Genomic DNA, 17,713 nt, shown 5'->3' on the forward strand with positions numbered 1-17,713 from the left:
CTGCCCGAAGCATACTGACATACACCTCCAGCAGGTCCTGGCCAATCAAGTCCCACAGAGCGGAATAGAGCTCGACCGGTAAGCCGTCGCTTCCGGGAGTTTTATTCTTTTCGAAGGACTCTAGGGCCTTGGTCAGCTCGTCCAGAGATAGCGGCTGGTCCAGCCTCTCCCGTGTTCTGTCGTCTAAGACCTCCGTGATAGAGGACAGGAACGACTGGGAGGCCACGCTGTCGGTTGGCTTCGCGTCATACAGACTGGCGTAGAAGGATTTACTGATCCTCATGACGTCAGCCTGAGATGACATTATCGAGCCATCTTCTTCCTTCAGGCTGCTGAGCACGGAGCTCTCTTTGTGCATCTTCTGGAAGAAGAAACGTGAGCACGTCTCGTCCTGCTCCACCGAGCGGACCCTGGACCGGAAGATTATCTTGGAGGCCTCCGAAGCAAAGAGCGAGGCTTGCTGGCCCTTCACCTCCTTGAGGTCCTCCGTGACATCCACCCCCATCGTCTGCAGCAGGAGCAGGTTCTGCATACTTTCCTGGAGCTGGGACAGTTTTCCCCGCCTCTCTCTCGCCTCGTGAACACCTTTGAGGATGAAGAACCTCTTGATGTTCCCTTTTACTGTTTCCCACCAGTCCACTGGGGACTCAGAGGGGCTTCACGGTTCTCCAACCTGCGTAGTCCCTCTTGAGCTCCTCAATGTTTCCCGGGGTCAACAGCTTGGTGTTCAGCTTCCACGTTCCCTTACCAGCCCGCTGTTCGTCCTGTAGGTGACAGTCGGCCAGCAGGAGGCAGTGGTCGGAGAAGAACACCAGCTTGACGTCGGTGGATCTGACCGAGAGCGTTCGGGACACAAACAGGTAATCTATCCTTGAGCGGATAGACCCGTCTGCCTGTAACCAAGTGTATCGACGCTGCGCTCCGTCTGCAGGGGCGCTGAAGACGTCGTGCAGCTTGGCATCTTTTACCGTGTCCATCAGGGCTCTGGACGTGGTGTCCAGTTTACTGTCCCCCCCCGCCGGATCGTCCATCTGCATCAATGATACAGTTGAAGTCTCCGGCCAGAATGACCAGCCTGGACGTAGCCAGCAACAGTGGAAGCTGCTGCAGGACGGCCAACCGTTCACTCTTACCCACTGGGGCGTACACATTAATCAGTCTCAGGGGAGCATTCCTGTACATGATGTCGCGACGAGGAGGCGCCCGCCCACCACCTCCTTAACCTCGGAGATGGTGAAGTTGCCTCCTCTCAACAGGATACCCAGGCCGGAGGCACGGCTATCGTTGCCCCCCGACCAAACTGACGGCCCATGGGCCCATAAGCTCGACCATCTCCTGTAGCTGCTGAGGTGCGGTATCGCACACTCCTGCAGGAACAGGACGTCGGCTTTAACGTTGGCCAGGAAGGCCATCGTAGAAACACATCGCGTAGCCGATTTGATGCTACGCACATTGATGCTGGCAACTCTTATCCCCATTTTAACAGTTTACAAGGTTAACAGTGTCCATTTGCTGCTGGTCTTGCCCCTCTGGGGTAGCTGTGTGCATTCCCGTGGTGACGGCAAACTGCTGGACCATCCCAAGGCTGAGGTAGCTGTCCAGCTCCACGCTGGAGCCATTTCCCCACTCTGGTGTCTTCGGGTCGGGCCCAGGGTCCGCATGGTCCAGTTCTCCATCTGACAGCGGGGCTGTCACAGGACCGCTGCTCCCAGTTACCTGGAGCTGTGGGCCGGTGGGTACCTCTTGGTTCTCACCGGTTGGGGGAGGGCTTTACCCGTCCCCTCAGAGGGATCGTCTTTTCCTGCTTGGGCGGTGCTGCCCTCCTTTTTCTCCACGGCGCTCTGTCTCTTCCTCTGGTGACGACCCGCCTTGTGCCCATCCTCACCGTCGGAAGAGCTGCATGTGTCCTCGTCGCGTAGGTGTCGCTTCCCCCCTCGCTGGGTGGCTTTGGGAGGTTTCCTCTTCCTGCTTTTCACAGTAATCCAATCCTCTGCCTCCTTTGGTCCCTTCTCTTCCATTTCCTCCGTCTGTCTTGCAGGAGCTTGGATCGGCTGCTGCACCTCCCCGCTGCCTGCCGTCTGCTCTGCTACAGCCCGCCCTTCCTTCTGGTTGCCTCCAGGCACCGTTCCCGTGCTGTTTTGTGGTACCTTGCTGGTCTTGGGCGGTCCACGGTTCGTGTTGCCACCTCCGGCCATCTGTGCGTAGGTGGCGGCCCCTCGTCTTGGGCAGACCTTGTACATGTGGCCCGCCTCTCCGCACAGATTACAGTTCTTGGCCTCCTTACATTCCTTGGTCGGGTGGCCTTCCTGCTTGCAATTTCGGCAGACCGCCGTCATGTGGCCTGACCTCCCGCAGGTTCGGCACACTTTTGGCTGCCCTGCGTATGTCCGATGGCAAAGCTGGAGGGTGGGTGGAGGATGTTCCCACTGGCATCGACCCTCAGGGTTACCCTGACCTGTCGTTTGCTGGTCCAGATCCCGAAAGGATCGACCACATCGGTACTCTCTCCCTCGACCTGGACGTATCTTCTCAAGAAGGTCAGGACATCTGCTGCTGGGACGTGAGGGTTGTACATCTGGATTGTTACAACCCGACTCCTCTGCGCAGGAAGCACACACAACGGGACCGCCGACAAGATGGAGAACAGAGGTTCCCCCTCCTTCTCCTTGAAGACCTTCAGGAGCTGCTCGCAATTCTTCACACTCCTGAAGGTCACATCGAAATAGCCTGCCGCAGGGAAATCCTGCAGGCAGTACACATCCACTGCTTCGAATCCACAGCACTCCAGCAAAATCTTCTTCACAAACACCGTCCGATCGACCGGTGTGTGCTCCTCCACCTTCTTCACAGTCACCCTGACTGTGTTGCGAATGCCCTGGCCAGGGCTGCGAGCGGCTGCTGAGGCCATAGCTCAGAGGTTGGCTGGTACCTGAATTGGCGTTAGGCCGAAGCCAGCATTAAGATCCACCAAGAGCAGGTCAGCAAAACCAAACGATCCTCCAACGTCCAATCACGATCCAGCGATATTTACATGGTTAAAAATCACACAACACCAGGTTATAGTACAACAGGTTTAATTGGAAGCACTAACTTTCAGGGTGCTGCTCCTTCATGCTTGGTGTTGGCTGTACAGTTGAATATCCAATGTGTAGCATCATAAAAATATACAGGAATCTGAGCTGACCCTAAACCTAATTTTTATATCTTGTCATCTGGGAGAGTCTCCAGTGTTATTTCCATCACATTGGCTGATGAGGAATTTTTCTCATTTTGTGTCCTGCCATTAGCACACATTGGAAGCATTTTCTAAATTATGCTTGGCCTGCTTGTACAGGTTATAACTTCATCTCCTTTGGCATCTGGTCAAAGGCTGGATCCTCTGGCTGAGTGGCAAGGATGCTAACCAATGTGCATTAAGAGCTGTCTGAATTATGGAGTCCTCTACATCAGTGATTCTGGTTAATGCCTCATGCAAAGGAAATTTACCCAGATGTTAGATCTGAAGAAAAATTGGTCAAAATTTTAGAGATCCATAGCACAAAAATAGGCCCTTCAGTATATCATTAACATGCTAAGTATATATCTGTCAGGCAGGGAGGAAGTGGTTGAGTGAGGGAGCCATGGTTTACTGAAGAAGTCAAATCTCTTGTTCAGAAGAAGAAGGCAGCTTATGTTAGGATGAGATGTAAAGGCTCAGTTAAGACCCTTTAGAGTTGTAGGTTAACCAGGAAAAACCTAAAGAGAGAGCTAAGAAGAACCAGGAGGGGATATGAGATGTTGTTGGCAGATATGATCAAGGAAAACCCTAAAGCGTTCCGTAGGTATATCAGGAATAAAAGAATGACGAGTGAAAGATTAGGGCCAATCAAGGATAGTAGTGGGAAGTTGTGTGTGGAGTCCAAGGAAATAGGGGAAACACTAAAGGAATATTTTTTGTCTGTATTCACACTGGATAAAGACAATGTTGTCGAGAATACCGAGATATAGGCTGCTAGACTAGACGGGATTGAGGTTCACAAAGAGGAGCTGTTAGCAATGCTGCAAAGAGTGAAAATAGGTAAGTCCCCTGGGTCATAGGATTCTCTGGGAAGCCAGGGAGGAGATGGCAAAGCCTTGGGCTTTGATCTTTGTCATCATTGTCCACATGAATAGTGCCAGAAGACGGGGGGATAGCAAATGTCCCCTTGTTCAAGAAGGGGAATAGAGACAACCTTGTAGAGCAGTGAGCCCTACTTCAGTCGTGGGTAAAGTGTTGGAAAAGGTTCTTAGAGAGAGGATTTATAATCATTTAGAGAGGACAAATTTGGTTAGGGATAGTGAACACTGTTTTGTGAAGGGTAGGTCGTGCCTCACAAACCTTATTGAGTTTTTTTGAGAAGGTGACCAAATAGGTGGATGAAGGTAAAACAGTTGATGTGGTGTATCTGGATTTCAGGAAAGCATTTGATAAGGTTTCCCACGGTAGGCTATTGCAGAAAATACAGAGGCGTGAGATTGAGGGTGATTTAGTGGTTTGGATCAGATATTGGCCATCTGAAGGAAGATAGAGGGTGGAAAATGTTCATCCTGGAGTTCAGTTACTAGTGGTGTATCACAAGGATCTGTTCTGGGGCCATTGCTGTTTGACATTTTTCTAAATACCCTGCATGATGGCAAAGAAGTAAATTTGTGGAGGTTAAAGTGGGTACTGCAGATGTTGGAGATTAGAGTCAAGATTAGAGTGGTGCTGGAAAAACCCAACAGGTCATGAAGGCCTCAGCCCAAAACGTTGATTTTCCTGCTCCTCGGATGCTGCCTGACCTGCTGTGCTTTTCCAGCACCAATCTAATCTTGAATAGCAAATTTGCAGATGATAGTAAGGTGGATGGAATTGGGGATGGTGCGGAAGGATGTTGCAGATTACAAAAGGACATAGATAAGCTGCAGAGCTGGACTGACAGGTGGCAAATGTGGAGTTTACTGTGGAAGAGTGTGAGATTAGTCACTTTTGAAACCGCAATAGGAATAAAGAGTTCTGGGCTAATGGTAAGATTCTTCGTAGTGTAGATGAGCAGAAAGATCTCTGTGTCCATGTACATATATCTCTGATAGTTGCCATTCAGGGTGATAGGGTTGTTAAGAAGGCATACGGTGTGTTAGCTTTTAATGGTAGAGGGATTGAGTTTTGGAACCACAAGGTCACTCTGCAGCTGTACAAACTCTAGTACGGCCGCAGTTTGAGTATTGCATACTGTTCTGGCCATTGCATTTTAGGAAGGATGTGGAAGCTTTGGAAAGGGTTCACAGGAGATTTACTAGTATGTTGTCTGCTACGGAGGGGAGGTTTTATGAGGAAAGGCTGGGGAACTTAAGGCTGTTTTCATTTGAGACAAGATGGTTGAGAGGTGATTTAATAGAGACGTATAAGATAATCAGAGGGTTAGATAGGGTGGACAGTGAGAGCCTTTTTCCTCAGATGGTGATGGCTAGCACATGGGAATATAGCTTTAAATTGAGGGGTGATAGATGTAGGACAGATGTCACAGGTAGTTTCTTTACTAAGAGTAATAGGGGCGTGAAATGCCCTGTCTGCAACAGTAGTAGACTCGTCATCTTTAAGGGCATTTAAATGGTCATTGGATAAATATATGGATGAAAGTGGAATGGTGTAGAATAGGTCAGTTTCAGATTGGTTCCACAGCGCAACATCAAGGGCTATACAAGGCTATGGGCCAAGTGCTGGCAAATGGAATGAGAATAGTTAGGTGCTGGTTTATAACCAGCGCAGACTTGATGGACCAAAGAGCTTTTCTGTGTTGTCGACCTATATGACCCTGTGACCTAACTGCTCTAATGTTTTATAACAAGCCATCAATTGACCAGTAGTTAGCATGTAATGCGAGATGCTTAAAGAATTCTAAATTTGAACTCCAGTTCCTTTAGCCTTATTTTATATTATTATTTCATGAATTCTAATTTCTCTCTTTTGTATGGAATGACAGTTGGAGAGTTTAGGGCAGGGCGAGTTGGCCTCTCGTCTCACTTTAAACTGCCAGAATTCCTATGTAGAGCCTCACAAGATCAAAGAAGTTCCTGTAACCATAATGGACGTAAGTATGTGTTTATGTTGATTTTCTGTATCCAAGAATTCCCTTCAACCTCATGAAGTTATATATTTGTTGACGAATAAACTGATTAATCTGAAAATTTGATATGTGCTGGTTTTCTCATTCATGGTTTACTTTTTTCCCCTTCCCAAATGAAGATACTGCATATTTTTCTTCTTCAAGCCTGAAGCTGTTTCGATTCTTCACTTAAATCTGCAATTTATTTAAACTTGCTGTAATAATTTGGAGTCCTCCCTTATGTTTATTCATAAAGCACAGAAGGGAACCATTCTGTCCATGTTTGTATGTTGTTTTATTAAAAAATGATTCGGTATGACCCACTCTTGCCTTTTTAGCCCAGAACCCTGAGAATTTCTTCTCTCAGATATTTGTTCAATTTCCATTTGTAAGTTACTATTAAATCTGCTTCCAGGACCTCTTCAAAGTAATGTATTCTGAATCATAAATTGCTGCAGAAAAATGTTCTAGTCTCCCCTCTTGGCTTTTTTTGTCAATAGGGTGAAATTCTGTCTCCATTAACCAACCATGATTCCAGTACCTGCTTTATCAAAATACTTGATGATTTACAATACCTTTATGAAATCTACATTGCTTCCTCTACTCCAGAGACCCCCATCTTTTCTATATGACTGAAGCATCGTTTGCCTGGTACCAATCTAATAAATCTTCTTTGTGCCCTCTGTCATGGCTTGATATCCTTCCCTATAGTGTGGTGTCCAAAATTAGATGTAGTATTCCAACTGTGATACCTAACTAGTGCTTTTTTTTTTAACATAAATTATGCATAACTTATTTTGTGCTCTCAACCTTTGTCAAGACAATTGCTCTGTTTTCTCAAGCATATTTTTAGCCTTATCCTGCCAACTTTACAGATCTGTGTGTATGAATGATTCTGTTAGACCTTTTAAATTATACTTATTAACTTATACCATTTAAATTTATACCGCCTCCTTCAGCTTACAAGGATTCATCAGTTTGGATTTCCGCGCATCAAATGGTGCCTGCAATGTGTCTTCCTGTTTTACCATACTGTGCATGTTGCTCTGTTGCTGATCTTGTTTACGATAGATTCATAGATTCAAGTATTGAAATAATGTCTTGGATAGAAAGTCATTAACTGATGAAGTTATGAAAATGGAGTGACAGGTGGACATATTGCCATATACATCCCTCCAACTTAAAAACAATTCAATATGTCAGGACATAGAACATGGAACATTACAGCACACAAGCCAACCTGTGAAACAAATCTGAAGCCCACCTAACCTACATTATTCCATTATCATCCATTTGTTTATCCAATGACCATTTAAATGCCCTTAAAAGTTGGCGAGTCTACTACTGTTGCAGGCAGGGTGTTCCATGTCCTTACTACCTCTCCACTTGTGTAAGCCATCACCATCCAAGGAAAAAGGCTCTCACTGTCCACCCTATCTAATCCTCTGATCATCTTGTATGTCTCTATTAAGTCTCCTCTCAACCTTATTCTCTCTAAAGAAAACAGCCTCAAGTCCCTCAGCCTTCCCTCATAAGACCTCATAGGGTGGCTCAGTGGTTAGCACTGCTGCCTCATAGCACCAGGGTCCCAGGTTCAATTCCAGCCTCACGCGACTGTCTATGTGGAGTTTGTACATTCTCCATCTTACCTGCATGGGTTTTCTCCAGGTCTCCGGTTTTCTCCCACAGTCCAAAGATGTGCAGGTCAGGTGAATTGACCATGCTAAATTGCCCATAGTGTTAGATGCATTAGTCAGAGGGAAATGGGTCTGTGTGGGTTACTCTTCAGAGGGTTGGTGTGGACTTGTTGGGCCGAAAGGCCTGTTTCCGCACTGTAGGGAATCTATAAAGCCATGGTTAGATCACATTTGGAATATTGTGTAGCGTTCTAGTTGTGTGAAACTTTTAGAGAGGGTGCAGAGAAGATTTACGGGATGCTGTCTGGACTGGAGGACATGTCTTATGAAGAAAGGCTGAGGGGGGCTAGAGCTGTTCTCTTTGGACTGAAGGAGGAGGAGAGGTGACTTTGTAGAGTTGTACAAGATGATGAGAGGCATAGAGAGTGGATAGCCAGTAACATTTTCCCAGGACGGAAATGGCTATCGCGTGGGTGCATAATTTTAAGGTGATTGGTGGAAGCTTTAGGAGAGATGTCAGAGGTCAGTCCTTTATACAGAGTGTAGGGTACGTGGAATGCACTGCCAGCAGAGTAGAGATAGACACATTCAGGAAATTTAAGTGACGCTTGGATAGGCACAATTCGCGGAATGACAGTGAAATGAAGGGTCTGAAGGTTAGTTTGATCTTAGAGTAGGATAAAAGGTTGGCACAACATCAAGGGCCAAAGTGCCTGTACTGTTCTACGTATGTATAGAATGCCTTGGGATTCTCTTTAACCGTACTTGACATGGTCATTTCATGGCCCCTTCTTGCTCTCCTCATTCCCTGATTGAGTTCTTTCCTGCTTTTTTTATATTCCTCATGAGCCTGTCTGATGTTAGCTTCCTAAACCTTACATATGCTTTTTTTCTTCCTGTGACAAAATTCACATCCTCCCTCGTTACTTTGCCATCCTTCCTCCTCAATGGAAGATGCTGGTCCTGAACTCTGACCAAGAGGTCTTTAAACGACTCCCATGTGTCGAATATGGACTTGCCCAATAACAGCTCCTCCCAATTAACACTCGCTAGCTTCTGCCTAATACGGATGTAATTTGCCCGTTCCCAACTTAAACCTTCCCCCAAGGTCGTAGATGTCAAGAGTAAGATCAGAGCCAGTCAAGGACAGTAGTGGGAAATTGTGTGTGGTGTCTGAGGAGATGGGAGAGGAGCGAAAAGAATATTTCTCGTCAGTGTTCAAGCTGGAAAAAGACAATAGTGTCTAGGAGAATACTGAGATACCGGTTATTAGACTAGATGGGATTGAGGTTTATATGGTGGAAGTGTTAGCAATTCTGGAAAGTGTGAAAATATAGAAGTCTCCTGGGTGGATGGGACTTTTCCTAGGATTCTCTGGGAAGCTGAGGAGGAGGTTGAGGAATCATTGGCTTTGATCTTTATGTCATCATTGTCTACAGGAATAGTGCCAGAAATATGGAGGAAAGCAAATGTTGTCCCTTTGTTCAAGAAGGGGAGTAGAGACAACCCTGATAACGATAGACCAGTGAGCCTTCCTTCAGTGTTGAAAAAGATTATAAGAGATAGGATTTACAATCATTTAGAGAGGAATAATTTGATTAGGGATAGTCTATATGGTTTTGAGAAGAGTAGGTCGTGCCTCACAAAACCTTACTGAGTTCTTTGAGGTGACCAAACAGGTAGATGAGGGTAAAGCAGTTGATGTGGCAGATATGGATTTCAGTAAAGCGTTTGCTGAAGTTCCCCATAGTAGGCTCTTACTCAAAATACAGAGGCAATGAGGGTGATTTAGTGTTTTGGATCAGAAATTGGCTAGCTGAAAAGTAGTTGTTGATGGGAAATCTTCATCTTGGAGATCAGTTACCAAAGGTGTACTGCAAGGATCTGTTTTGGGTCCACTGCTATTTGTCATTTTTAGATTAGATTACTTAGTGTGGAAACGGGCCCTTCGGCCCAACAAGTCCACACCGACCCGCCGAAGCGCAAACTACCCAGACCCATTCCCCTACATAACCTAACACTAACCTAACACTTCACCTAACACTACGGGCAATTTAGCACCCGGAGGAAACCCACGCAGACACTGGGAGAATGTGCAAACTCCACACAGACAGTTGCCTGAGGCGGGAATTGAACCTTCATCTCTGGCTGTGAGGCAGCAGTGCTAACCACTGTGCCACCGTGCCGCCCTTAAATGACCTGAATGAGAGTGCAGAAGGGTTAGTAAATTTGCGGATGACAGTAAGGTCAGTGGAATTGTGGACAGTGACAAAGGCTGTTGCAGTTTACAGAGGAACATAGATAAGCTGCAACTGCGGAGACATAGCAAATGGAGTTTAATGCGGGAAAGCGTGAGGTGATTCACTTTGGAAAGAGTAACAGGAAATCAGAGTACTGGACTAATGGTAAGATTCTTGGTAGTGCGGATGAGCAGAGAGACCTCGGTGCCCATGTACATAGATCCCTGAAAGTTGCCACCAGGTTGTTAAGAAGGCCTGCTGTGTGTTAGCTTTTATAGATAGAGGGATTGAGTATTGAAGCCATGAGGCCATGTTGCAGCTGTACAAAACTCTGGTGCAGCCACACTTGGAGTATTGTGTACAGTTCTGGTCGCTGGAATCTTATCTTATCTAATCTAATCTAATCTAATCTAATCCTCGTGGCTCTTAAATTCAATCCTCCTGCTAATGAAAATCAAAACACCATATGCTTTCTTTACAACCCTATCAACTTAGGTGGCAACTTTGAGGGATCAATGGACATCGACCCCAAGGACCTCTGGTCCTCCACACTGGCAAGAATCCTGCCTTTTACCCTGTAATCTGCATTCAAATTTGACTTTCTAGAATAAATCACTTCATACTTTTCCAGGTTGAACCCCATCTGCCACTTAGCCTCGCTCTGCATCCTGCCAATGTCCCACTGCAACCTACAACAGCCTTCCACACTATCCACTACTCCTCCAACCTTTGTGTCATCGGCAAACGTACTAACCCATTCTTCCACTGCCTCATCCAAGTCACTTATAAAGATCACAGAGCAGATGTCCCAGAACTGATCCCTGTGGAAAACCACTTGTGACCAAGCTGCAGGTTGAATACTTCCCATCTACTACCACCTTCTGTTTTCTATGGACCAACCAATTCTGAATCCTGACAGTCAGATTTCTCTGTAGGCGAAAGTGAGTACTGCAGATGCTGGAGATTAGAGTCAAGAGTGTGGTGCTTGAAAAGCACAGGTCAGGCAGCATCCGAAGAGCAGGAAAATTGACTTTTCAGGCAAAATTCCATCATCAGGAATGAGGCTGGGAGCCTCGGGGGTGGAGAGATAAATTGGATGGTGGGGGTAAAGGTGATAGGTTGGAGGGGAGAGTGGGATAAAGGTGATAGGTCAGAGGGAGAGTTGAGCGGATTGGTGGGAAGGAAGATGGACAGATGGGACAGTTTATGAGGATGGTGCTGAGCTGGAAGGTTGGAACTGGGGTAAGGGGAAATGAGGAAAATGATAAAATCCACATTGATGCCATGGGATTGGAGGGTCCCAAGGCGGAAGATGAGAAGTTCTTCCTCCAGGCATTGGGTGGTAAGGGAGTGGTGATGGAGGAGGCCCAGAGTCTGCATGTCCTCGACAGAGTGGGAGGGGGAGTTGTATGGCCACAGGACGGTGGGGTTGATTGGTGTGTGTGTCCCGGAGGTGTTCTTTGAAGCGCTCTGCGAGAAGGCATCCAGTCTCCGCAATGTAGACAAGACTGCATCAGGAGCAATGGACGCAGTAAATGACAAAGAACAAAGAAAATTTACAGCCCAGGAGCAGGCCCTCCAGCCCTCCAAGCCTGAGCTGATCCAAATGTACAGTCTAAATCTGTCGATCAATTTCTAAGCATCTGTATCCCTCTGCTCCCCACCTCCTCATGCATTTATTCAGACACATCTTAAATGAATCTACTGTGTCCTCTACCACCTCTGCTGGCAACGCGTTCCAAATACCCACCACCCTCTGTGTAAAGTACTTGCCGCACATGTCCCCCTTAAACTTTCCACCTCTCACCTTGAAAGCGTGACCTCTCGTAATTGAATTCTTCACCCTGGGAAAAAGCTTGTCTCTATCCATCCTGTCTATAATACCCTTCATGATTTTATAAACCTCAATCAGGTCCCCCCTCCATCTCCTTTTTTCTAATAAAAATAAACCTAACCTACTCAACCTTTCTTCATAGCTAGCACCTTCCATACCAGGCAACATCCTTGTAAGCCGTCTCTGCACCCTCTCTCCAAAGTGTCCACATCTTTTTGGTAATGTGATGACCAGAACTGTACACAGTATTCTAAATGCGGCCACACCACTGTCTTGTACAATTTTAACATGACTTGCCCCCTCTTATACTCAATACCCCATCCAATGAAGGCAAGCATACTATATACCGCCTTGACTACTCTATCACCTGTGCAGCAACCTTCAGGGTACAATGGACCTGCACTCCCAGATCTCTCTGTTCATCAACTTTTCCCATGGCTCTTCCATTCATTGTATAATTTGCTCTAGAATTAGTCTTGCCTAAATGCATAACCTCACATTTGTCTGGATTGAAATCCATCTGCCACTTTTCTGCCCAACTCTCCAGTCTATTTATATTCTCCTGTATTCTGTGATAGTTCCTTATGCTTTCTGCTACTCCATCAACCTTCATGTCATCTGCAAACTTGCTGATCATACCAACAGTGCCCTCTTCCAGATCATTTATGTATATTACAAACAACAGTGGCCCCAATACTGTGACCCCTGTGGAACACCACTGGTCACCCATCTCCATTTCAAGAAAATCCCTTCAATTACTACTCTCTGTCTCCTGTTGATCAACCAGTTCTTTATCCACCTAGCTAGAACACCCTGCACACCTTATGACTTCACTTTCTCCATTAGTCTACCATGGGGAACCTTATCAAACGCCTTACTAAAGTCCATATATGTGACATCAACAGCCCTTCCTTCATTTATCAACTTGGTCACATAGAGGCATAGAGTGTGGAAGTGCAGGTGAAATTTTGATGGTTGTGGAAGGCTCCTTTGGGACCTTGGACAGGCGTAAGGGGGGGGAAGTGTGGGCGGAGCTTTTGCAATTACTGCGGTGTCAGGGGAAGGTGCTGGGAGGGGAGGGTGGGTAGTTGGGAGGCTTGGAGCTGACGAGGTAGTTGCGGATGGAAAGGTCTTTCCGGAAAGCGGATAGGGGTGTGGAGGGAAATATATCTCTCATGGTGGAGTCCGTTTATAGGTGGTGGAAATGACGGAGGATGATGCAATGTAAACGGAGGTTGGTAGGGTGGAAAGTGAGGACCAGGGGGATTCTATCCTTGTTGAGGGTGAGGACGAATTCAGCCAAACGAATAAGAGTGTCAGTAGAAGGGTACTGGTGGGGACGTCGGGAGAGGACAAATTGGAGGGCTTGGAGACCCTGTTCATGGCAGATCGGAAGTAGATGTCCATGGTGACGATGAGGTGTTGGAGGCCAGGGAAATAGAAGTCTTTGAGGAGGTGGAGGGCCTGGGTGGTGCCCCGAATAATGGGGACTTCCTGGGCTGGGGGATAGGACAGTATCGAGGTATGTGGTGTCGAATTCAGTGGGGCAGGAGCAGGCTAAGATGATAGGTCGGCCAGGGTAGTCAGTCTTGTGGATCTTGGGTAGGAGGTAGAACCGGGTGGTGTGGGGTTCCCGAAACATGAAGCTGTGGGTGGGGGATCCTGTGAGGTGATGAGGTCTTGGACATGATGGTATGGTGATGGGAGGTGAGGTCATGAACTTGGTGGGGGTCGGGGGGGGGGGGCGAGGTGGTAGGAGAAGGTGTCTTCAAGTTGGCGCCTGGCTTCAGTGGTGTAGTGGTCAGTGCACCAAACTACCAATGCTCTCCTCCCCGTCCACTGGTTTGATGGTAAGGTTGGGTGTGGAGCAGAAGGAGTGGAGGGCAGCACGTTGTGAGGGTGAAAGGGACGTGCCCCCCTCCCCCGTCATGACATCAGTGTGGATTTCACCATTTTCCTCATTTTCCCTCCTCCCATCTTACCCCAGTTCCAACCTTCCCCTTCAGTACAGTCCTCATGACCTGTCCCACCTGTCCATCTTACTTCCCACCTATTTGCTTCACCCATCCCTCTGACCTGTCGTCTTTACCCCCACCTCCACCCACCTATTGGACTCTCAGCTACTTTCCCTTCAGCCCCATCCTACCTCCTGTTTAACTCTCCACCCCTGAGTTTCTCAGATTTCTCTGTATCCCATGCCTCCTTACGTTCTGAATAAGACTAACATGGGGAACCTTACCTTGCTAAAATCTATATACACCACATCCATTGCTCTACCTTCATCAATGTGTTTTATCATATCCTCAAAGTATTTAATAAGGCTTATGAGGCATGATCTGCCCCTCACAAAGCCATGCTGACTATCTCTAATTGAGCTATGCTTTTCCAGGTAATCAGAAATCCTGTCTCTTAGAATTCTCTCCACCACCGGTGCAAGACTGACTGGCCTATAATTCCCAGGGTTACCCCTATTCCCTTTCTTGAACAAGGGAATAACATTTGCCACACTCCAATCATCTGGTACTACTCCAGTGCACAGTGAGGACGCACGGATCATCGCCAAAGGCGCAGCAATTTCTTTCCTCGCTTCCTGTAAAAGCCTTAGGTATATCCCTTCTGGCCCAGGGGACTTATCTATCCTCATGTTTTTCAAAATTTCTGGCACATCCTCCTCCTTAACATCAACCTGTTTAGTATATCAACCTGTTTAATGCTGTCCTCACAAACAGCATAGTCCCTCTCATGAGTGAATAATGAAGCAAAGTTTTCAGTAAGGACCTCACCTACCTCCTCTGGCACAAGTTCCCTCCACTGTCCCTGATTGGCCACCCTTACACTGGCCATCCTCTCTTTCCTCGCATTAGTGTAGAACGCCTTGGGGTTTTCCTTAATCTTACCCGCCAAGGCTTTTTCATGCCCCCTTCTAGCTCTAAGTCCATTCTTCAGTTCCTTACTGGCTACCTTGTAAACTTCTAAAGCCCTGTCTGATACTTGCTCCCTCAACCTTAAGCTTCCTTCTTCCTGTTGACTAGATGTTTCACATCTCTTTTCATCCAAGGTTCCTTCACCCTAACATCCCTTCCTTGCCTCAGTGGGGCAAACCTATCCAGCACTCGCAACAAGTGCTCCCTCAAAAACCTCCACATTTCTGTTTTGCGCATCGCTGAGAATATATGCTTGCAACTTATGTCCCACAGTTCCTGTCTAATAGCATTGTAATTCTCCCTCCCCCAATTAAATACTTTCCCTCTCCATGACTATAGTAAAGGTCAGGAAGTTGTGATCACAATCACCGAAGTGCTCTCCCACTGAGGGATCTGACTCCTGACCTGGTTTGTTGCCAAGTACCAAATCCAGTATGGCCTCCCCTCTAGTCAGCCTAACTACAAATTGAGTCAGGAATCATTCCTGGACACACCTGTCAAAATCTGCTCCATCCAAACTATTTGCACCAAAGAGGTTCCAATGAATATTAGGAACATTGAAGTCACCCAAGAAAACAATCCTGTTACTTCTGCACCTTTCCAAAATCTGTCTCCCAATCTGCTCCTCTGTGTCCCTGTTACTATTGGGGTGTCTATAGAAAACTCCCAATAAAGTGACTGCTCCTTTTCTATTTCTGACTTCCACCCATACTGACTCTATAGACAAATCCTCCTTCGTGACCTCTCTTTCTGCAGCTGTGATACTATTCTTGATTAGCAATTCCACTCCCCCTCTTCTTTTACCTCCCTCACTATTCCTTTTGAAGCATCTAAACCCCAGAATATCCAATAACCATTCCTGCCTCTGTAATATCCAGGTAATGGCCACAAATTTTAGCTCCAAGTACTGATCCACGCTCTAAGTTCATCGCCCTTATTCCTGACACTTCTTGCGTTAAAGAAGGCACACTTCAACCCACCACGTTGACTGCAAAATTTCACTATCAGCTGTCTATCTTTCCTCTCAGATTCTCTGCACGCTGTATCTGCCTGTTCACCAGGGTACATCCTCTGATCCATAGTTCTGGTTCACATTCCCCTGCCAAACTAGTCCCAAAGAGCTCCAGCAAACCTCCCACACAAGACATTGGTATCCTTCCAGTTCAGGTGCAACCCATCCTTGTACAGGTCCCACCTTCCCCAGAAGGTATCCCAATGATCCAATACCTGAAACCCTCATTCCTACACCAGCTCTACAACCACATTTTCAGCTGCACTAGCTCTCTGTTCCTAGCCTGACTAGCATGTGGCACCAGTAGCAATCCTGAGATTGCTACTCTGTTCGCCCTGCCTTTTAGCTTCCAACCTAACTCCCTTATATTCACTTTTTAGGTCTTCATCCCTTTTCCTAGCTATGTCCTTGGTACTGATGTGTATCACAGCTTTGGCTGCTCACCCTCCCCCTTTAGAATCCTGTAGACTCAATTTGAGACATTGCCTCCCAGGTGCCAGGGTCAAGAATGTAACTTATAAACAAGAGGACAACAAGGGACAAGGCTGAAGCAGACAACTTGGGCTTGGAGGCAGAGGATTTGCACAAGACCCTAAATGAGTACTTTGTGTCAATATTCACCCAGGAGAAGGATGTGAAGGGTAGTGAGATTAGTGTGGAGCCTGCTAATATGTTAGGGCATTTTGAGATAAAGAAACAAGTGGTATTACGTCTCTTGAGCATTAAGATGGATAAGTTTCCATGGACCCAATTCTATCTACCTCAAGTTATTGAGAGAGGCAAGAGAGGAGATTTCTGTGCCTTGACCAAGAACATTGTATCCTCGTTAGCAACTGGAGAGGTCCTGGAGAACTGGGAGCTAAAGTTGTTCTCTGTTCAAAAAAGAAAATAAGGATAATCCAGGAAACCGCTGACGAGTAAGTCTCACATTGGTGATTGGGAAGCTATCGGAATGAATTCTTAGGGATAGGATTTATGCGTACTTGAAAAAGCATGGCCGAATTAGATACATGACTTTGTATGAGGCAGGTCATCTTACATGGAAACTGACCCTTTGGTCCAACAGTCCATGCTGAACATGAACATGAATTTCGAATGAAATCTGTCCCACCTGTCTGCTCCTGGCCCATATCCCTCCAAATCTTTGCTATCCATGTAATTATTCAAATGTCTTTTAAACTTTGTCATTGTAACCACATCCATCACTTTCTCAGAAAGTTTATTCCACATGGAAACCATTCTCTGTAGAAAAAGCTCACTGTCATGTCTTTTTTTAAATCTCTCTCCTGTCACCTTAAAAATGTGCCCCCAAGTCTTGAAATCCCCCATCCTAGGAAAAAGACAACTGTTAACTCTATCTACAACTCTCATTATTTTATAAACTTCTATCAGGTCACCTCTCAATCTGCTACTCCCCTGCCTAACCAGCCTTCCTTTATAACTCAAACCTTCTGAACCCAGCAACATTCTAGTAAATCTTTGCTGAACCCTCTTCAACATAATAATATCCTTCTTGTAACTTGATTGAGTTTTTTGAGCAAGATAAAGTTGAGACTGATTTTCCTCTCACAAAACCATGCTGACTATCCCTAATCAATTTTTGCCTTTTTAACTGTCCATAAATCCTATCTTATAAAATGACCTCCAACAGTTTACCCACAACCGAAGTCAGACTCTCAGGTCTGTAGTTCCCAGTTTATCCTTCGAACCTTTCTTAAACAAGGGTAAGACATTCGCCACCCTCCAATCTTCAGACATCTCATCCATATTTACAGATACAAATATTTCTGCAAGGGGTCTTGCAATTTCTTCCCTTACTTCCCACAACATTCTGGGATACATTAGATCAGATCCTGGAGATTTATCCACATTTATGTTCTCCAAGACATCCTCTAAACTTCCTCTTCTGTGGAACTGTTTTTGAAAGGTTAAAGTTGATTTCTCTGCATTTTCTAGACTCCA

General features: G+C 46.3%; 1 protein-coding gene across 1 annotated transcript in view; it reads left to right on the forward strand.

Moving 5' to 3' along the window:
- Nucleotides 1-17,713, forward strand: part of spg21 (SPG21 abhydrolase domain containing, maspardin) — a 136,164-nt gene that overhangs the window by 85,231 nt on the left and 33,220 nt on the right. Inside the window, exon 6 of the mRNA XM_043677697.2 lies at nucleotides 5,982-6,089. Within this exon, the coding sequence (XP_043533632.2) occupies nucleotides 5,982-6,089 (108 nt within the window). The remainder of the gene's footprint in view (nucleotides 1-5,981; nucleotides 6,090-17,713) is intronic.

This window comes from Chiloscyllium plagiosum, unplaced genomic scaffold (genome assembly GCF_037043375.1).
Source record: "Chiloscyllium plagiosum isolate Xiang-an unplaced genomic scaffold, Cpla_swu_hap1 HiC_scaffold_39, whole genome shotgun sequence".
NCBI lineage: Eukaryota > Metazoa > Chordata > Chondrichthyes > Orectolobiformes > Hemiscylliidae > Chiloscyllium > Chiloscyllium plagiosum.